At 37.0% G+C, this 23,370-nt stretch overlaps 1 protein-coding gene across 3 annotated transcripts in view; it reads right to left on the bottom strand.

Annotated features, from left to right (window-relative positions):
• Nucleotides 1-23,370, bottom strand: part of LOC145675726 (uncharacterized) — a 1,359,799-nt gene that overhangs the window by 232,353 nt on the left and 1,104,076 nt on the right. For all 3 annotated transcript variants that reach the window (XM_081746346.1, XM_081746345.1, XM_081746348.1), the window contains one exon: nucleotides 2,276-2,376. In XM_081746346.1, the coding sequence (XP_081602472.1) occupies nucleotides 2,276-2,376 (101 nt within the window). The remainder of the gene's footprint in view (nucleotides 1-2,275; nucleotides 2,377-23,370) is intronic.

The raw sequence follows: 23,370 nt of genomic DNA, 5'->3' as shown, positions 1-23,370 counted from the left end.
CACAGAGAGCGTTCTGTGCGCTTGATTTTCATGCGACTACTAGTCCGTTGTGTAAGACCAACAGCATTTCTGTAGAAAATTTATAGTATTTGTGCCGCCAACTGCTACAACTGTAGTCAATTGCGTGAGCACATCACTGCAGCTGTCAGAAGCGGATCTAAAAGGTAAATACTGCCGGAGGGGGAAAGGGTCAACTAGAACCCAGACTATGGTAGGGATTTCATGAGTTTATAGTAAACTTTCGAAAATATATAAATAATAGCTTCAATTGTTTTTGTCACTCAAAAAGCTGGGGACTGGGGCCTACCGCCCTGGGCTAGATCCACCTCTAGCAGCTGTGGGCGATATTGACCCTGACTTGCTACGAAAAGTTTAACAGGAACGTAACTCGTGGATCGTATATTGAATATTTATGTTAGAAAAAAACTTTAGAGTTGATCAATCAGTGTGTGTAATCTCTGTTTACATACGTGTTCTTGAAAGCAAGAAAATACTGATTAAAATCCGGAATATCATTTTAACTCAAGAATAAATAGTCTGTGCTTTTACTTGTAAGTTATTTTGACGTAATTCGTTGTTTGGCAGTTGCTTAAACAGAGGTATTTCAAAATAACAGTGAAAGATGGATAAAATTGGAATCTATGGTGTGATTCTTCTTTTCTGGAGGGGAATACAGTGAAGGAAATTCCTCTGAGAATTTTTTTCTAAATCTACATTGAGTGACTCATTTCCTTGCTACGAAACGGTTCAACTTTCAGTAAATTAATTTAAGCGTGGCAGAACAAGTGTTGAAAATGCTGCACGTCCTGAAGCCTCGAAATCAGCTGTGACACCCGAAAGCATTGATGTAGACCATTATTTGGTTTTAGTTGAAAGAGCGCGAGTTAGCAATAGCCAAAAGTTTGAACTCAGCTCAGCGGGTTTACTTCATTTTGCAAATGAGCAAATTTTGTATTAAAAAAGAGTGTAGCGTGGACTCCCTTCAAAGTAGGGAAAAGGCCATACCGATGAGCAAAAAAAAAAAAAAAAAAAAAATACAAGTTGCAATTTGAATTGTTTCCATATCCTGCCGATTCACCAGATGTTGCTCCCTCGGACTACCATCGAATTCAGAAATTCAAAAATTTCCTGGAAGAATTAAAAATCGAGTCAAATGAAGAAGTTACACAGGAAGGAAACGAGCATATTGAAAGTTCTGAGAAATTCATTTTGCACAACCAAAGAAACGCTGGGGGTAAGTAAGTTGAACTTCAAAGGACTACATGGAGAAATAAATTACAATGGAAAACTTAAATTATTTTCGGAAAGGCACGGTAGCTCAGTGGTAAGAGCCCTTAAACAGAAAATTCGATTCAAATTTAAGTTCGTTTAGCAGTTAAAGCGAACTCTTTAAGAAAAGCTTGATTTTTTGTCACGGGGAACTCTCTAGATCAGTGATCGTCAAACCGTCGATCGCGAGGCACTAGTAGCTCACGGGGACATTTTCGGTAGATCGTGTTAACGCTCAGGTTGGCTAAACCTTGATCAGTGTTGCCACTTTGGGGTAAAAGTCGCTAAATCTAGGGGGATTCGACTTCTAGGAAAAACTTGATGGAATTCCATCCTTCTCATTAATGTTAATAAGTTTGATTTTAAAAAAATCTATTATTATATTTGTTATTTATTACTAACTACACTTCAATTTCCTTCTTACGTACAATTCAATTTCAGTTTCATTTTTGTTATATATAATTTAATTAAAATTGATTCCATATTTACTAGAAATGTAAGTTTAAAGGTAATAAACAAATGAAAGATATTTTTTAAGTTGGTTGTTCTTTTGCTTGATAGCTCACAGTAAGAGTTAAAAGCGGTACAGTATTTCAGAAGTTTTTTTAAGTTTGGCGACCATTGCTGTAGATACTCCTTCAGAATGGAATCAGATAATTGCTCATAAATATCATCTGAGTTTATTATTGTCTTCAGTCCTACCAAAATATACCATAGAGCAGAACAATGAAAACAGGGGCGTCGTTTAGGGGGGCAGGAGGGTACAATTGCCCCACCCCAAGAGTTTGAGGAACATATATACTTTAATAGATTGCCTACTAATATACTAGTACAAAACATGAAATTCTTATGTCGGTGGTGTTCTTGCAATCCCCAAGCGAAATCTGAAATGACGCCCCTGAATTAAAATCACATTTGATTATTCTTGTAATTAAAAAAAAAAACTTTTGCATAAAAACACAATATTGCTCACAAAAAAAAAGAAAGAAAAAAAGGAGATACTCACGTGTGCTTCAATTGTTTTATTAATTGGAGTATTTCCAATTGAGCTCTTCTGCAGTTCAGTGTAATTGTTGAGTTTTATCTTAATCCGATAGTGGTAGTAATCTGTCGAGAAAAGACATAAATCAGAAATAAGTTTATTATTAAACATTAAAGAAGAGAGTATTATTGTATTGCGTAAACAGATATACACAAAGGGTTGTACCAAAACAATTGAGTAAATCTATATCAACATTTGGCAACACTGCGTATAACTTTTTGATACGTTTCGCAATGTGTACTGTAAACCGGTTATTCCAGTAGCTAAAGCAATACAGGGCAAGTGTTTATTGCGCATGCTCTGATGGTTACGTGAAGTTGAGCAAACGTCTTCAGTATTGCCAATTTCTACACATTTTTATATAGAGTTTAGCAAGTAAAAATGTAGTAATTCAGCTATGCTATGATTTCGGCCAATTCTACACTTATAATTGCCAACTTCTAACTATTTAAAATTCTTCAGGCTCATATTTTTTGTTGTAGAATAACATTATCTATGACTATGCTAAGTTGCATTTCAATATCTCCTTTTACTTATGAATAAACAGGCAAAAGAAAAATGGCAAATTTTGTATTATTTTTAGTATGTCAGGCTTTGAACAAGGGATCCGAATCACTTGAGCTTCCACCGGGAATGAAACTCGGGTCTTCCGCGCGAAAGGCACGTACGCTAACCGCTTATCCACACGAGGGAGCTCATATTCACATTTGCATGAACGTGAGCGTGTATTAGCGACTGTGTCGGTCTTTTGCCCCCTTGGAATCGGCCATTTCTGCCCCCCGTGTGATCTGGAAAAAATCCTCCGGGGATCCCTGCACCAATACTATATATAATTAATTATGTATACTACTTTCAAAACAAACAAACAAACAAAAAAAAAACACCTGCGATTACTTGGCGTTAGGATAGCACAACTTTATAACACAACTTTAGACCGTAACGCATTGAAAGAACTCACACTGAAAAAGAAATATTAAATTTCGTTGAAAATCCTCGTCCCTACACCTTCTCCCACTTCAGCAAAAATTAAATCTCCTATAAAGTAGTGTAAAACATATGCATATGCAGTGTCCAAAGTTAACTTGTAACTTTTCCTTCCATACACCATATGGGAAGCCATTTTATTAGCTTCTGCTTTTGGGATTCTCTTGGGAGTACCCTTCTGTATTACACGTTAATCGCTAAGTCTCCAGTTCTTTTTAACAGAGAGTGAAAGCGTGTATATATATAACATCACATATAGTATATATGTATATTTAAAAAAAAAACAAGTTTCCATGAAAATTTAGAAGCTGTCTGGTACGAAAAACTCGACAAGCACAACCTTTTCACATTTACCGCTCAAGAGAAGATATGTATGCATGCGTTTGACGTAAAATATGATGAATAAACGATAGGGTAAATACATATTTAATTTTCAGTTATATTACACTTTATACCACCTTGTATTACAGTGCTTATTTCATTGAAGGTGGCTGGTTTAAAATTCACCGTAAAGTTTGTGAATCATTATATACTGTATATTACGTACGATGCATAATATATTCAAGAGTTTCGTTTTTCATAAAAGATTTCTTTCAGAATATTTTTTTTTTTAAGTAACGTAAAGCTATATTGAACAGAGCTAAGAGTCTTAATCCCGGCGAAATTAAAATACCGCTAATTTTACAGTAATTATGTGATATCTTCAAATAGATAAAAAGATAATGGAAATGTGGAACAAGAGCGCCCTAGACAATATTATTTTGCGTGAGGTACCGTTATCACAAGTCACCTAGTGGCTTTCCGTTTTCAGCTGTTTAGAAAACGCGAAAATAAATGCCGATTTTCAAAATGGCTCGAAATCGAAAGCAGATAAGTGAGTTGTGATAACGGTATCTCATGTAAAATGATATTGTCTAGGGCGCTCTTGTTCCACATTTCGATTATCTTTTTATCTATTTGAAGATATCATATAATTACTGTAAAATTAGCGGTATTTTAATTTCGCCGGGATGAGGCCTCTTAAGTTCCTAAAATGTGGAGGCACGGACTCTCTCTGTCTTTTTCACAAACCACATGAAACTACTTGGTGTAACAGCCCTTTTGTAGGGCTGAGCCACTCCAAACGCCATCTATTAGCGATCGGCTGAACTACGTCCAGTCTAGCGGCGAACACGTGGGTCAGTACGCTGCGTCGCTCTGTCTCTAAAAATACTTAGTGACCGTCACTTCTTTTATTCACGCGATTCCCTAGTTTGCCCCACGAACCTGGGTGGATGCCGAAAAAAAAAATTGTAAAGCACTGGCCGGGAATCGAACCGGGGACCACGCAGACATGAGTCCAACGGTGTTGCCACTATACTACTGTGTCCACGTTATTTATTAAACTTTCCGGGAGAGCAATTCACATAGGAATTATTAAAATATTTTTTTTTCCAGTGAATTCCTTCGTGGCGACGTAGATTGCGTATGCCAGACCCGATTTCGATTACCGGTAGAAGCTCAAAAAGTTCGGAATACACGTTAAGTTCTAGGATCACGTCTCATATAGCCTCGGTGCTAAACGGGACAAAAATAACTCCAAATCAACAAATCAAAAAAAAATATTAACATCTCACGCTTAGAATAACATAGACGGATTATAATGAAAGAATTGGAGGAATGAAAATGTGGGAGAAATAAAATTCAAACCAAAGAACTAAATGTTGTCCACGTAAGTAAGTCCAGCCAAAAGTCACATCGTCTGAGATTGATTCAGCGATACTTCACACCAAAGTTGAGCGTATTAGCTCTGAGTCACCTTGTCCGTATCATAATCAATCAACATTAAGAAGAATGTGAAAGAAAAAGAGTGGAGCAGGGTCTAAAGTACCATTCCGACATTCGCCTGGAGGAAATTCCGAAACTTTTTACAAAAGTGATAAAAGTGGTTTGAGCAGGATAAGCGGTGGAAATAAAATCTCTTGTTCGATAGCTGAATCCGTATTGTGCAGTTGGGGATTGCCACATCTGTAGCTAAATTCTTAGCAAGGAAATGATCAAGAAAACGTGCTGACATACCCTAAACTAGGATTTAGGACTTAACAACTAAAATTGGGATCAAATTACCTAGTCTATGAAATGAAACAAATTCTTAACAAACATGAAGATGACAGACAATGGAGGAAGGTAAAATGGGGAGACCTAATGGGAGTTAAGTTAAATGTTACTCCTGATGATTTCCGGACTGCTTCCAATAACTCTGTGTTTCGCTTGTAGATCTTAAGTCTCACGTGACCCTCGTGAGACGAATGATTAAGACGATCTGTCATTGAATCTTTTAAGAATTTGATACTGCATGGGCCTTATTCAGCGTAGGGGCTGAACGCAACGGGACAACAGCTTGTTTAATCGATTCTGGGTTTCTAGATTCTTCTTTACAGCCACATTTTTCGAACTTGCTTCTGCTACTATGAAACTGATAGCAAATTTTCTTTGGCGCCTCTCTGTAGGGCCTTAGACAACTTTTCTCACTTTCACTTTCTTCTTCTCAAACACCACTCTCTCCTCTCTCACCTGTTCTCCTCAACCTAATGTGTTCACTGATTTTAACTCACATGGAAATCAAACGTAATGCTGATTTAAAAAATGTAAATCACTGTGCAATGACGAAAAAGATACACTTGTGCGTGTCGGAAGTTAGGAAGAAGCAAACTTGTCTGCTGTTTATTTGAAATTCAGTTACAATACAGTATGCGAGGCATGATCAAAAAATGTGGTGAATAATTTTATTAGGAATAAAGTAATAAGCTTACATGGAATTTGATTTAATCTCCTTCAAAGTACTGTCCTTGGATAGTAATGTACTTATCTCAACGTTGAATCCATATCTGAAAGCATTTCTGGAAGCTGCTCTGTCATGGCCGTCTCAATGTTAGGAATGGTGTCAGAACGTTTTCCTTTAAGCATGGTTTTAATTTTGGGAGAAACCAGAAGTCGCATCGTGCTATATCTAAAGAGCACGGTGAGTTTTCGTGGTGAAGAAGGAAGCTATTTATCCAATTTAATCGGCGGTCAAAATGCTTATCACTGACCGATACGAGATGTTTAGTACTCCGGAAAGCTTTAGAATAGTCATTCGCCAGTTTGAACAAATCATTTGTGCCACTTTTTGCACGTTTCCGTCTATTTTTAACGTCGAAGGACGTCTCGATCGTTGTTCGTTTTCAACCGATTCCTTGCCGCTTTTGAATCGGTCATATCACTTGTAAATAGTCTTCAATGCCACTGCTTCATCGCCATACGCTAATTTTCACATTTTGTGAGCTTCCTCGGCACTTTTTTGCAGCTTAGAACAAAACTTAATGTTGGCGCGCGAAAGACACTCTTAAACACGTCCTCAAAGCTTCTTCGTAGCTAAGAGGTGGGAGACCCGGGTTCGATTCCTGGTGAGAGCTCATGTAATTCGGATTCCACGTTAATCAGTAGGTCCCGTCTCATATAGCTTCGCTGCTGAAAGGAACGTTTAACTCAAAATCAAGAGCATGTCCTCACTCTTCTGCCTCTACAAGACAACTAACACGTCACAACTCGTACAAACTCGACACTGACTGTTCCAAAGGTTTAGGCTACCGGGATTATAAGTTGAAATGGGTACAACACCGATAGATGGCAGTGTGTAACTACATTCACTGTACTTTTTGATCACACCTTGTATTGTTACGAGATTTTATAGTGTTTTTTTTTTTTTTTTTTTTTTTAGCTTTTCAATGCCTGGTTGCTGATAAGAATATTAGAAGTAAAAACTTAATTGTACATCCATGGTCTCAAATTTTTTATTCTTCACAACAACAAAAAAAGTAATGTATCCCGATCGCTTATCGTTTTGGCACTACGGAGATTAATAGTACAACGGAAGTTTTAGTAGATTTCTACTACTTCCGGTTTCAGTAAAGAAATAAGAAGAGAGAGACAACCTATTCTGGGAGCGCTGGATCCATTAAAAAAAATAACGCTTCGCGTTTGCTATTATCTTCTTTGTTGTATGGTGATGAACGTTGAAACCGGAAATTGGTTTGAATAGACAATTAAGGGAAGAGGTGAAACCAGTTTTTGGAATATAAAATCAAAAAGAATTTTAGGAATGATAAAAAATCAAAAGATTCTGATCTTGGCCAACAATTAGTTTTTGGATTAGGGGCTACAAAAGTTTTGAATGGCCCCTAAATCGAAAATGAAATGAAATCTTTCAGTTTTACGTCCCACACTTATGCTGGTTAGGCTAAGGGAGACGGTGATGATCAGTAATGAATGAAATGGTGGAATGAAGAAAGTGAGAGGAAACGGGAGAACCCCGAAAAAACCCGCAAACACGATGTTTGTCCACCACAAAGTCCACACGGCGCGAGCTGGGATCAAACCAGGGATCCAAAGCACCGGAGGTGAACACTCAACTACTGAGCCACCACGCCCCGACTCCTAAATCAAGTTTTCATATTTTCTACGGAATAAGCACATCATACTGAGTTAATTGATAGTTTGGGTTTGGCTACACTATATGTAGTTCTTTAGATATGAGGCGTACAAGAGAACTTTTGATTGAAACATATATAAGATCTTTTGGGGATACGGACAAAATCTCGCGGCCGAAACATCGCCGCCCAAAATCTTGCGTGGCCAAAACCTCACCGCCCAAAATCTCGGGTGGCCAAAACCTCGCTGCCCAAAACCTCGCCGGGACAAAATCTCGCCGGGCCAAAACCTTGCCACCTAAAACATCGCATGGCCAAAACCTCGCCGCCAAAACCTCGTGGGCCAAAATCTCGCCTGCAGCTTAATAAAAATTCAGTGTAGTATAACAATATCTGATGCTTTTCTTATAAGTAAAAATTTTAAAAAAGGAAGGAAGAGCTTGGTGTGGTGAGAGTAGGGGCGCCGAAATCTCTAGCTGCGGCTCTGTGTATATATATCCCACTCCCCCTCCCTTTTGTTGTGCCGACAAAGTGAAATTATAAAAGACATCCTAGGCTCGAACCTCATCTATGTTGAAAATTTGATTGAGATCGGTAGGATGGCTCAAGAGGTATAATGTAACAAACATAGTCATTTAATTTTTACTAAATATACTCCATAGTTCTGGATAATCACAATAACATTTTAAAACATTTTTCTGACCAGAACAAAATGAATTATTTAATAACTATACTATTTTTGTTACAGTTTCAAGGACCTAACGTCCTCTTCATCAGACATTGAGAAAAGACAGATGACATTATCATCTGTCTTTTCTCAATGTCTGATGAAGAGGACGTTAGGTCCTTGAAACTGTAACAAAAATAGTATAGTTATTAAATAATTCATTTTGTTCTGGTCAGAAAAATGTTTTAAAATGTTAATTTTTACATATATATATATAGATTTCCAAAGCATGCATTAGAATTTTTTTTGTCATTATTTTAATGTAATTATGTGTTATTACTAAATATATACATATAGTGTTCTATAGAATATAGAACATTCTACATTGAAGAAATCGTCGTGAAGAGGTTTTATCCTGACGACATTTCTTCCCAGGCGACACTACGTTTCGCTTAATTTAGACCAGGAGAGATTTTGGGTATGGCGATATTTTGGGGCGCGAGGTTTTGGACAGGCGAGGTTTCGGCCCGGCGAGATTTTGGCCCGCGAGCTTTTGAGTGGCGAGGTTTTGGCCAGGCGAGGTTTTGGCCCCGCAAGATTTTGACCCGCGACGTTTTGGGCGGCGAGGTTTTGACCAGGTGAGATTTTGTTCCGCGAGGTTTTGGGTGGGGAGATTTTGGACAGGCGAGGTTTCGGCCCGGCGAGATTTTGGGCCGCAAGGTTTTGGCCAGGCGAGGTTTTGGACAGGAGAGGTTTCGGCCCAGCGAGATTTTGTACCCAAACTATCTTTTGATGAAAAAGAAAAAAGAAAGAAAAAACTTTCCCCGCTGTCCCTTAACATCATCACTCTGATATCTGTTAAAGACGGACGAATGGACGGACGTACATTGCCGCTCTATATGATTTCCGAAAATTAATTCAAACCATAGTTTGGAAGCCTAATAGGTTCTCAATAACTCACAATCATTGTTAAGACATATATATATATATATATATATATATATATATATATATATATATATATATTGTTTTCTAAAACCCAAATGTATGTACAATATTTATCTTGGTTACAACAGCACGGACACTGGTTATTAATAAATCATTTAAGTCGGCAAAATCAATATTTAATCGTTCCTATTTCAACTACGTAAACACGATTTATGGTGTCTATTCCACCCAATATTTCTCCCTCTTTCTCCCGAAAATTAAAGGCATTCTCAGCTGGAAACAAAACAAGAAAAAATATTTAAAAAAAAAAAAAAAACATCTGCAGTATTCCATGATGGATTACTCTTCACGTGATTGGTCTCACCCTACAACCAACCCATGCTCTGTACCGAATGTAAACATGTTTTTTTATGAATATTTAAAGAAAACGAGTAAAAAAAGAAATGAATACTTTTCTACAATTGTAATTCACTAACCAATTGAGTTTGGTGGAGAATCAGCGTACATTGAATCAGCACAGTTCTCAATATAAGTATCCCTCGCGCCCTCCCCCCCCCACTCACACAGTCTGCAATTGTAGAGTGCAAACATGTGTCAACTGTTGTTAGATGAATGTGTAATATAATGAATGCATATAACAGGGTGTATCAAAAATTCCGAAGCAATACGAAAAACTGGGAAAGGATGGATTTTTGTTGGCAATAGGTACGTGACTGCAAACGATGCTATTTCATTTGACTTAGGGAGTCTTTCGAATCGGGACCCCCAAACGGCTGGTGGGGGTTGGAAACAGTTTAGAGTGAAAAACCACCTATTTTCAAGAACTTTACTATCATTCCATTTTTTTTTTCATATACAGAGTTGGCTATAGCCAGGGAGTTTGGTACACCTGTACACACACATGTACATTACTTTATATTTATGTACTATAGGCTTGGTTATAACTTATTATTTACAAATTTTATTTTTATGTAACATTATCACGAAGAAAATAAATACAGATTATCCTTTTTATATAATTTAAATTCCAATTTAATAACTATAATTAAAACTTAATAATAGATTAATAAAAATAGCTTCTTTTAGTCGGCAAATAATTGCTTTCACAATATTTAGATACTAGAGTTTCATCTATAGTACCACGGAGATCACTGTCTCATATAGCTTCAGTGCTGAAAGGTACGCTACACTCTAAAGACTGATTCACACATACGCTGACGTAAACATGGTGTTCCCTTGCCATGCTCCGTCCGTACCACGGCCGCTACCATACACACATATCATGCCAAGATGTGTCGTCATCGCTGCTTTTTCTACACCACATCCCGAGAAGGTTTGCAAGATGAAAGCGAAGTTCGTGTCGCTTCGTGTGCATCGAAGAAAGCCGAAGAATCGCGAGCGACGAGCCATGACCACGCTGGTTTCTTTTCAAGGCAGTCCGTAGGAGCACAGCATGAGAAGGGCACAGCACGACATGTGTAAATTTGAAAAGAGACAATCCAATGATTTTTCAATGTCAAAACCTGAAAAGAAACTGTCTGAAGAAAGTATGCCATCCAAGTTGACATACATGATTGTCACTCAAACATATCATAGGTCGGTCATGTTCGTTTACGTTGTGTGTGCTGCTTCTAGCGGCCAACGATTGAACTAAGTGAAGCAGACAATAAGAAACCTTAATATTTTATATTATGGCACACAGTAATATTATAGTTTTTTTTTATAAAGTATTAAAAATATGTAGCTATTCTTTACCTCATCCGGTTATGTCCACCGATAGCTCACACAGAGCTGAAAAAAAAATTACATACTTCAGATAAATCGTCAGTATAGTTTCTAAGACAAACGAATTTTATTACGTCAGAAGTATTTCAACAATGCAATTGTGATGCAGTTGATACTTTTTGTTTTCATAAACCAGACTATGCATTTATTTGTATTTACAGTACATGAAAAAGAAACACTGTAAGGTACGCATGTTACTTAAGTGCCTGATTGTAACTTGTGTTGTTTAATTTCTAATCTAACAGTAACACACATACACTGAGAAAAATCCGTTCTCCAGACAGCGTTGTATTTTAGAAATATACGGAATCCTCTTGCTTACTACAGAAATCAGTATGGAACATACGTTATCCATATGCTACATACACACTGCCCTTAGAAGTTACATCATGCCGTTGCAGGATGTCTGACATATAACAGTTTTCCGTAAATCACATACATATAATTGTTACATTCCTCAGCTATATGCTATATACTAGGGATGGCCAGAACCGGTTCCTGGCAAAACCGATTTTCGGCTCTGAACGGATCCGGTTCCGGAACAGTTTTTTATCCAGATCTGGAACCGGTTCCTAAGATCCGGTTCTGGAACCGGTTCCAAAGATCCGATTCTGGAACCGGGTTTTCGGATCCACGTCTGGAACCTGTTCTGAAAACCGGATCTCCAAGAACCGGTACCTCCGGAACCGGAGCTTTGTGGCCATCCCTACTATATACGTCCCTTTGTATGGAAGATCCTGACTGCCTATATTGTTTCATACGGAAAGTACATATAGATGGAACATACGTAAAGTACACTGTATTATAAAACATGCACTTTCAGTTGTACGTCTGCTGTACGTTAAGTCGAGAAACTACAGGAGATACGCATGTAACCTACCTTTTAAGTACGCCACCTACAATTTTTTTCAGTGTACTCCTAATACTGGCACACGTACTTAAGTAACTGATTGTATCTTTTGTTGTTTAATTTCTCATTTAACAGTAAGACACACATTCTTAACATTGGCAGACGAATTATTTAAGTAACCGATTGTATCTTTTGTTGTTTAATTTCTCATATAACAGCAACACACATGTTCCTAACAGTGGCAACGTATTACCTGTCAAATTCAAGTATTTAACTTATGTCCTTGCAAGCAATGAGCTTTGGTGGTCCTTAATCTGTCAAGGCAGGTACTTATTTGGTACTTTAGAGACAAGTTTGACTTTTAAGAACCTTTCCAAACGGGTACAAACACAGATGTAGGATGTTCTACTTTATTTAATGCAGTTTTCGTTTTGTTGACCAAATCTTTTGACCCGGTTCTTGTACAAAGCCAAAAATTAATGTGTAGCAGTATCCCATTACTCTCCACACGTGCATATCATGTGTGTTTGTAGTATAACAGTCTCTAATTATTACGCCCAAGTGGTTCCTCAAAGCTTAGGTAGGTAAACGAAGCACGGTAATTACAAAGCATTTAGTGGTTTCATTATAAAATAGCTTCCATGTTATATTGACTAAATGACCACGCACACACACAATTTCCTGTTTTCACTATTTTTTTTAAATCACATTCTTTCTTTACTTCCCCTTTTATCTCTCTCCTTGTTCCTCTCTTTTTTCCAACCTTCACAAGAAGGAAATTAGTTTGTTGTCCAACGTTAATAACTCGCCACAGGGTACATATAAACTAATTTCAGATTTTTGTATTTTTTTAAAAAAAGCTCATTTCTTGATATTCCATTCGTGTATTTTATTGGGATCCACAGTGGCTCAGTGGTAGATCGCTTATCTTTGGTGTGTGGGGTTCTTGGTTCGATCCCCGGCCAAGTTAGTTTGCGGTGGACAACATCGTGTCCGTGGGTTTTCTTAGGGTACTCCCGTTTTTCCTCCACTTTTCATTTCACCAATTCTTCCATCATCATTCACTTGCTTTAATCATCGTCTCCTTTAGCCTTACGGGCATGATCGTGGGACGTTAAACTCAAAGATTTTATTCTTTAAATTTTATTTCAATTTACGTTTCGAACGCACTGACTACCCTCATCATTTGAGTTCAACTAATTTGAGAATTTTTGTACAATCATTGTGAAATAATTGAACTTTCTTTTAAAATTACTGATAACTCCGTGAAAATTACATGTGATACATAATTTCACATTTATTTGCAAGTTTGTTTTACAAGTAATTTTTTTCAAATTCTTCCAGTAATATTTTATGTTTATTAGGATTCCATCTTGTATAGGATTTAAATTTCTGGGCTTTCGCCATCTAGGGCCATGTTAGCCTGTCACGTTAGGGGGATGACGTCCCTCAGCGAGCACACTATCCGGGAAAAAGGGAAGGAAACTGCCTGGGACCTCTATGTTCGGTACCATCCCGGCATTTGTCTGGTGTGAATGAGAAAAACCCAAGAAAACCTCATTCAGGAGGGCTGGCCTGACAAAGCTTTCTTACACTTTTTCGACCGAGTGCCCCACCGGGAATCGAAGCCGAGACAGCTCGCACCGAAGTCGAAAGCGTTAGCGACTACGTTACGTACAGCCACTAGGACTGCATCTTCTTTCATTGGCTGCCCATACTGTAAAAATTCTTTGCATCTTAGGGTAGAGCTATCTTTTATAAGAAGTTTCGTTGCAATCCTAATGATACAAACAGAATTTTCAGCTTCTCCGTGGCTCCTGGCATTAGATGTCGAATTGACCTCAACTTTCCTTAGAAAATATGCGTTGATCGGTTCATTTTCACTCTGTTGAATTTGAAAAAATTCCAATTCTATTTTATAAGGTGGTAGCTTTGGACGGCATAACGAGGTTTAAGTTTTGCTTTAGTTGCTCGTAAGTAAGGTTGTTAAAGTTGCTTTTGAGTTTGTAATTGCAATACCAAATCAAGAGCTACATCCTGCAAATACACGATAGAAACATCTGAGTCTATCCGGTACACATTTCATTAGGACTTTCCTATGGAGGAGCCATGTACCATTTTCAGCTCTACCCTGGGAATATTACACAACATACAACAGCTACACAGAGGTTACCACACTTACAAAAGACAATGTCTCGAAATGTTAAAATACTGAATAGAAAAAACGGAAGACAGTTTATAATAGATCTCTGAAGCTGCCGGTGTGCAAAGCTATTAAACACAGGCCTCTGATACCGACGTCTGTTCTGGCCGGGCGCGGCTACCATATACAGAGATTTTTTTTCTTGGATGATGGGCTACTTGATTACAAAGTTTCGTTCAGAACTGGCCAGCAGCTACCGAGAACTAAGCTGAGTCAATTCAAGCCGATGTCTGTCTGAGTTGGACCACCAAATATAGCGATTTTTATTTCTTTGATAATGGGCTACTTGACTACAAAGTTTTGTTCAGATCCGGCCAGTAGTTACCGAGAAATAAAGCACTATACACAAGCCGAGTCAATCTAAGCCTGTCTTTGGCTTACTTCGACCACTATATATAGCGATTTTTATTCCTTAGATGATGGGCTACTTGACCACAACATTTCGTTCAGATCCAACCAGTAGTTACCGAGAAAGAAAGCACAAGCCGAGTCAAGCCAGGCCTCTCTTTGGCTTGAGTTCGACCATCAAATATAGCGATCTTTATTCTTTATATCAAGTGTTGGACAATCTTTCTAGAAGAGGGCCAAAGCAAAAAAACTAACAAGTAGACCTCACCACTTCGCCGTTGCGTTAGCAAAAGGAAACAACTACTGTCCTAGAGTAGGGTTGAATATAAGATATTGAGAAAAATTTTAGCTGCTAATGAGCACTAGAAATATGGGAAAACGAAATAGAAACATGAATGTGGGAAAGCCATCTATAATATAATCTGATAGTTGCAAGACCGATATTTTTTTGAAATAGATAGAGGAACAATAGTTATGACTTCAACTGTGTAAATCGAGTTAGGAGGGATGTTTTTATGGCATTCCAGATCATGACCGCCATCTTGAAATCCGCCATATTGGATTGACGTCAATTTTTTTAAATGGAAAGAGGGCCATGTGAGATATCAAACAACAATGATTTTTTCCACCCAATCTCATACATTAATTAGTTTGTCCATATCTAGAACGGTTTACGACTTACAGTTCTTTCAATGTTGAAAAAATCGTTGTTTGTAGCAGATAGCAGTTAACTATAGTGACAATGAATATAGCTCCAGAGATAGCATTCTTACTGGACAACTTTAACTGTGTAAATCGAGTTAGGAGGGATGTTTTTATGGCATTCCAGATCATGACCGCCATCTTGAAATCCGCCATATTGGATTGACGTCAATTTTTTTAAATGGAAAGAGGGCCATGTGAGATATCAAACAACAATGATTTTTTCCACCCAATCTCATACATTAATTAGTTTGTCCATATCTAGAACGGTTTACGACTTACAGTTCTTTCAATGTTGAAAAAATCGTTGTTTGTAGCAGATAGCAGTTAACTATAGTGACAATGAATATAGCTCCAGAGATAGCATTCTTACTGGACAAAATTACGGCAATGCAAGAAATGCAAGTCCTCAGCATTCATAAAACGGTCAAAACAGAATTTTGCAGAGTACCATGAGCACCAAATATAAAATGAAGCGTCACAAATATCACAAAAGTTAATGCCGGAAATATTGAAAGCGTGCTTCTTCGGCACTTCGAACCATTCGATCGGCTCATTTATACTGATTTACAAAATGCTTATTGAATCATTCCTGTGAAGCGAGGAGACTGAAATTGATTGTACACAAGGGAATGCAGAGTGACAATAGTATCTCTGTCATGCAGTTTTGAATGGAAATGTTCGTCCTTTATTGCATAATCACATATAGTATGCGAATGTTTTGTATTGTTTTAAAAAAAATACGTTGAAAGGTTGAAATATGCCGGTGGTACCTTTTGGAATTTGTCACACTTCCACTGATTTCCCAGGTGGAGCTATTTTACTTCGCACCTATTCATTATTAAATAATTCTCAGGTATCCAGCATAAGTGTATTCCTGCTCCCTGTATTCGACCAATAGCAATTCACATATCATTCCGCTTCCACACTAGCTTCTTGATTGTTTATCTCAAGATGTGCCTCCTCTAGAATATCCAGAGTGTATTCCATTTCAAATTCCACTTCTTCATCCGCTAGGAATCTAATTATGTCATCTGCGATTACTCTTTCCTGTTTTGATATATTTGTTTCATTGTGCTTGAACCGTAATGTCTGTACTGGTGCAGGAGGTACATAGCAATGTTTGCCTTATTTAACGCCATGGTGTGTCGTTTTTTAATCTAGAATTGTTGCCTGCACACACTCTCCCTAACACACACACACACGCACGCACCTCAGAGAATTACAGGCTTAATGCAATAAACGAAGTAACTATTTCTCAAACACTTCCAAATTCACGGGTACAACTCACAGTGAGAATAATATATTTCCTGCACTTGTCTCCTTACAAAGAGCTTGGCGTTGTAGAATGGTACACGATGCACGTAAGCTTCTACCTTATACCGTAGCTGCTACGACCAGGAATGCCATTGGCAACCAATATTGCTATTCTCTTCATCGTGCTGCCCCAACTGCTTATAGTTTCAGTTTGAATCTACAAACGCACACACGAAGTGGCGAGGTCAGAACCACTTTATGAATGCTGAGGACTTTCATTTCTTGCATTGCCGTAATTTTGTTCTGTAAGAATGCTGTCTCTGGAGCTATGTTCATTGCCACTGTAGTTATCTGTTATCTGCTACAAACAACGAACTTTTCAACATTGAAAGAACTGTAAGTCGTAAACCGTTCTAGATATGGACAAACTAATTAGTGTATGAGATTGGGTGGAAAAAATCATTGTTGTTTGATACCTCACATGACCATCTTTCCGTTTGAAAAAATTGACGTCAATCCAATATGGCGGATTTCAAGATGGCGGTCATGATCTGGAATGCCATAAAAACATCCCTCCTAACTCGATTTACATAGTTAAAGTCATAACTATTGTTCCTCTATCTATTTCGAAAAAATATCGGTGTTGCAACTAACAAATTATATTATAGATGGCTTTCCCACATTCATGTTTCTATTTCGTTTTCCCATATTTCTAGTGCTCATTAGCAGCTAAAATTTTTCTCAATATCTTATATTCAACCCTACTCTAGGACAGTAGTTGTTTCCTTTTGCTAACGCAACGGCGAAGTGGTGAGGTCTACTTGTAAGGGAAAAGAACAAAGAAAGTCTATACTATGGTAATATGATCTATTATTAGTATAAATATATTTGCACAGGCATAATTCCACTTGATTGTATTATTCCTGTAATACTGAACATTTTCATTCACTTTCTCATAGTAAGTCATTGGAGGGATTCGACATTTGAACACCCTGTATCTCGGAAAGGAAGCGGCATCGGACTCATGTTTATAGGAACATTTTTTAATTATTTCGATATCCGCAATCACCCTGTCACATTTGGACATGCATTAATGTACACCCTATATATATATATATATATATATATATATATATATATATATATATATATATATATATATATATATATATATATATATATATGTGTGTGTGTGTGTGTGTGTGTGTATGTATATTTTCAACTTTACTTCCCACAATAATGCTCTGTAGGCTATAGTAATGAAGTTCCTTTTCATAAAGAAGAAAAGTATTATTACTGTACTGAAGATCTGAAGTGAAGAAAATATACAAGCAAAGATAGGAATGGCGAAAGGAACCTTTAGAAAGAAGAAAATCACAGTTTCTCGATCATTAAATAGTTAGATTTTTCTTTCCGTATGGATTAATGTATTATACGCAGAAAAAACATATAATGTAATGAAGAAAACATGTAGTATACGGAGAAAAGAATGTAGTATACGAAGAAATGTACTATACAGAGAAAAGAATGTAGCAGACGGAGGAATGTACTAAACAGAAAAAGGAATGTAGTATAGGGAGAAAAAGGATGTGCTATAAAGAGAAATAAATGTAACAAACTGACAAAACATTACTATACTGAGAAAAGCATATGCTATACGGAGAAACAAAGATACTAAACGAAGAAAACATGTACTAGATTGAGAAAAGCATGTACTATGCGGAGAAATAGATATCCTACACGGACAAAACATTACTATACTGAGAAAAGTATGTGCTATACGGGGAAATAGATATATTACACAATAAAGACATGTACCGTGATTGCGGGCTACTTGGACCCTGAAGGGGCTACTTCGACCCATACCGAAAACTCGTCTACACTCCTACATGCAATGCAATGTTGAGTGAGTTCCGAGTTAGATCCGTTAGATGGGATCATAATACAGGCGTACACATGTTGATACTTTTTCTGTGGTAGACTACGAAGTAGCAGCATTGGTGACAGAAGTCGTTGACGAAAACTTTTATGACGAGTGTATTTATTGAGCACCAAACTTTTGTGTGTAAAAAGTAAACACATAAGTAATTACATATAGGTTAATGAAATTGACATGGTAAACTTTCTCATATACAGTAAGGTATGTGAGCAATTGCATTATTTATGAAGTGTGTACACATAACTTGGAAAACATGACTGCTTTGTCCCAACCCATCCTTTGATACCTTTATCAATGAACCATAGAGATCTGTCGTCATTTGTCACACAAGTAAGGATTTTTCAGGTTTCCTTACGGATACCGGTACATAATGGTACATCAATATAGAAGATTGCCTGGAAGTCGAAAACACGCTGACTTTACAGAACAAGAGCTTGAAGATGTTAGATATCCGAAACCGTTACATATTATAATTTAAAATACAGTGAGTTTTAAGCTTTGGTCAGTATTTCTTTTGTTAAAGCTTGAAGAATGTTTAGCTCTTGTTCTGTAAACTTTAACAATTTTGAAGAATGTTTAGCTCTTGTTCTGTAAAGTCCAGCTCTTGTTCTGTAAACTTTAACAAGCTTGAAGAATGTTTAGCTCTTGTTCTGTAAAGTCTAGCTCTTGTTCTGTAAACTTTAACAAGCTTGAAGAATGTTTAGCTCTTGTTCTGTAAAGCTTGAAGATGTTAAGATATCCGAAACCGTTACATATTATAATTTAAAATACAGTGAGTTTTAAGCTTTGGTCAGTATTTCTTTTGTTAAAGATTGAAGAATGTTTAGCAGCAATTTTGTGGGGAGAAAAGAATATTAAAAAACAGATCAAGACAGAATTCGGGTGATCCGAAAGTGTTCAGTGAAGATGAATTAGTCTTCTCTACCTATCTTCATAAAGTCTGTGATTTCGCGTTCCTCGTTAATGTACTTGATTTCAGACTTATTGTGAAGTCCTATTTAGTCTTGCATGGGAGAACTGTCATTACTTTCTAAGACAATCTTCCCAGTCTAGATTGGGTGAAATTGTTTTTGAAACTGCACCCCAGTCAACGGCTAGATTCACTGCTAACATAAAGAGGGCTGCGGCAGCTGTAGAAGAAAACGTAATCAGCGATTACAGCCATTACATTTAATAGTACCTCTTAACACGTTCTCTTTTTGTTTTGTAGTAGAACAAAATATTCTTGGAACACCTACGTCCTACATAGTCCCAGAGCAGATTTCAATGGTTTTCTGTAGGAAAATATGGGGGTGGATTCAAGTAGCTCGAACGCGAGTCTTACTTGTGTTAGGTTGTTCAAAATTATTAGTTAGTGCAAAGGTATTTACATTAATGAACTTCTTAAACTAGTAGGCTTTACAAATGAATGACTATATCAGATTCTCTTGCGGTCTATCTTTACTTCAGTTATACCACTACATCCACTAAACAGGAACCTTCCTGTATTCTGAAAACCATTCCAGTAATGTAAGCCACACCTGGCTATACAATACACTTGAAATATATCAATAGCCACACTAGGCTATAATACCTCCTGAACATACAAACAACTTCAGCCACATCTGTCTCATTTCAGTCATCAACTCAATACACATATAAACAATCACCTAGTTACCCTTTTAATTTTTTTTAACCATTGTTCTAATCTTAATTACGTTCTTCTTTTGTTTATACAATCTATCCACTATCTTTTAACACTTTCACTCCCAACATCTTCCCGGGTATAACCTAAAAATGAACTGCTCCAAGTGACTCCCAACATCCTCCCGGGTGCACATAAAAATGAACTGCACCAAGTGACTCCCAACAACTTGGACCCATTTTCTACAATAATCGACTGTGCTTTGTTTTCAATATATGTAACGAGAACTGTCCTCGATAGTACAATAAAGCCTTTAGTTCCATTTAATATGGGTTATGACAATAACTTTGGAGTTTTCGTGGATGAATACAGGCCGAAAGAACGAATTTATTGCAAAATTGTGTCCAAGTAGCCCCCACTTACGGTACTATACTAAGAAAAGCATGCGCTATACGAAAAAAAAAATAAAATATATACTACACGGAGAAAAGCATGCGCTATACGGAGAAACAGATGTACTATACGGAGAAAAACAAGGGACATTTTGATTTTTTTTAAAAAATCTACTATACAGAGAACCACATAAACACTACGGGCAGAAACATGAATCTGTTTGCAATGCAACGTGCATTGGTTAAAGCTTGTTCCCTAGACTCAGAAATTTGGCGAACTGAATACTACTATATGAAGTCTTTAACAGTCAGCAAAGGCCAAAAATAATATCCACGCGCAGTTGCTCTGTAAATAAAACAATTTCACCGTGTAGACGTTAGGAAAGAAAAAGGCAATAAACAAAAACTACAAAAGTAACATCTCTTTGTGGTCCGAGAAAAGCAAGCCATTTATCTCAATTCAGTAAATTCCTCCAAAGATAGAATTATATATATATATATTGTGTTCAGTCAAGTAAGTATCACGCAAAAAAGTCAAACAAATTAATTTCGTTAAACGTAGAAAAGTTTCTAAGTGTTAACTTTTCTTTTTTGTATAAAGCTTTTTGTTCCAGTTGTTTCCAAAAGATTAGCAAAAAAATATTGCACAAAAACAATTTCTTTTCATTGAGTTTAGTTTTTTTTTTATCCACCATTAACCTTGTGATTTTGCCGAAAAGACGTTGATTTCCTTCGCTATTACTGCACGAAAAACAACTTGAAACATATAGATAAAAAATAAAGAAAAAAAACAAAACAAGGAATAAAACAAAAAGGAAAAAAGGAGAGAGAGAGAGAGGAAGACTAAAAAAATCTTTTAGCTGTCGCTTTTCCTGCTTGTTTTGGTTAACCTCGTTAAATGACAAGAAGAGAAACTGTTGCAGAAGGATTCTTGAGAAAGAGAAAGCGAGAGATAGAAAGAGAAAGAGAAAGAGAGAGAGAGAAAGGAAGAAGAATGAAACAAAATAACTTCGACAGCAACAACAGAACAAAAGAGAATAGGAGAAAAGAAAAGAGAAATTGCTGAAGGGAAAAGTCTTAAGGGAAATGCGTTTCAGTTCTCCGTTCTCTCTCTCTCTCTCTCTCTCTCTCTCTCTCTCTCTCTCTTTCTTTCTTTCTTTCTTTCTTTCTTACGTAGCCGAGAGTTACAGTCAGAATAGAGAAAGAAAGAAAAGAAGTGGCCGAAATGCTTAGGCTACTTCGAAAAAAAAAAATCGAGAGACAAAAGGAAGGGACAGAACGTTGAGGCAGGGAGTAAGACTACGTGCATCGAACGCTTAAAACGTAACTTTGCTAACAAATGAAGTTTGCAACACACAGCGCGTGCAAAAGACGGGAACTGTTGAGATCTATTTTTTTCTTTTTTAGATTCCATTTTGAAGTTATAAACGAAGGTATTTCCAGAGGTTTCCGATTTGGCATTTATAAATCGGGCCATTGGTAATAAGCCGTTCACTATATAGTGCCATCTATGGAAGAAATAACGTATCAGTTTCATCTGTCTAGCTGCGTCTGTTCGTTCGACTAAGTAATTTCAATCAGCCGCCGAGCTGTTTTGCCATACTGCATAACAATGCTGAACTTCGCGAGGCTATTGTTGCCAACACTGAAGTGCTAAAAATCTAGACTGTAGAGTGAGTACAAGGAGCAAGCATTGCTAGTCATTTATTCTGCTGAGTTCTCCATTTTCAAATATTGTGCATGAACATTATTCTTTCCGTGCGAAACCAGGCACTTCTGTTAGTGTATAGTTTTGAAATAAGAGTTTGAAACCTTGTAAAAGGGGTACTATAAAATATTGTATTAAATTTCAGATTGGCATTTTTAAAAAAAATTTCTCTTGTCATGAAGACATTGTGATACTATGGTAGTTAATTGCCTGACGAATGAGTGAATCGAAAAAAAAAACAGTTGATGTTCAATTAAGTGTATCACTTTAGCTCTACTTATCTTAAAAATACACAAAGAACAAGATTTCTTTTTCTTTTAAAACGTGAAGAATGTTCAACCAATAAATGTCAAAGCAGCTGCCTCTTTTGCTTTACCTCCTCCTCCCGTGTTCCTAACACTAACACACAGCGCAAGGAATAAGGGTACCCGCAGATTCATTTCCATGATACGATAATGCTTGATGGCACCATTTTTGTGTCACTTGTGAAATTTCTGCGTTACTTCGCACTCCTTTCTCGCTTCACAGTAGTTAGAACGTTATTCAATGTTGCCAACACATGCCTTCAGAAAATAGCTGAAAGAAACGAATAGAATCTACCTAAAACTACTGAACTGATTTAAAATTACAGCTTTTACAGGTAACAGCATTTAACAATGAAGTTAACAACAAATTCTTAGCCTTTAACGGGGAAAAGAATTCGAAACAACAAAATTTAACAATAATGATGAAACTGATTATACGCTAATTAAGGACTTCATTATGACAATAGGAAGACAACAGTACATGGTATAGTTGCTTTAAATTATCATTAACTATGAAATTTTAATTTATGGTTAACTAAAATAATTTTCAAATATAAGACTCATGTCAGTCGATAGATTACAATAAGCCAAGAAAGTACAGAGACGGTGGGTCCTGGGGGGCCTGTACCCCCGGAGATTCGGACATTTCTGTAAGCGTAGTCTACTTTTTAGGGTGATTTTACAAATTTTAATACAATTTATAATAATATTTCAGCTGAACGTCTCACAATAATACCCCTGAGACTAAGGGAGATGATTAAGAATGATCGAAGAATTGGTGGAATGAGACTGTGGGAGGAACCTGAAGTACTCCGAGAAAACCCAGGGAAATGATACTGTCCATCAGAAACTTACTTGGCCGGGAATTGAACCCGGATCTTCACGCACCAGAGGTAAGC

Source organism: Thermobia domestica, chromosome 18, assembly GCF_964235325.1.
Source record: "Thermobia domestica chromosome 18, izTheDome1.hap1.1, whole genome shotgun sequence".
Classification (NCBI taxonomy): domain Eukaryota; kingdom Metazoa; phylum Arthropoda; class Insecta; order Zygentoma; family Lepismatidae; genus Thermobia; species Thermobia domestica.
Note: the sequence above shows the minus strand (reverse complement) of the source record. Positions and strands in the feature narration are given on the sequence as shown.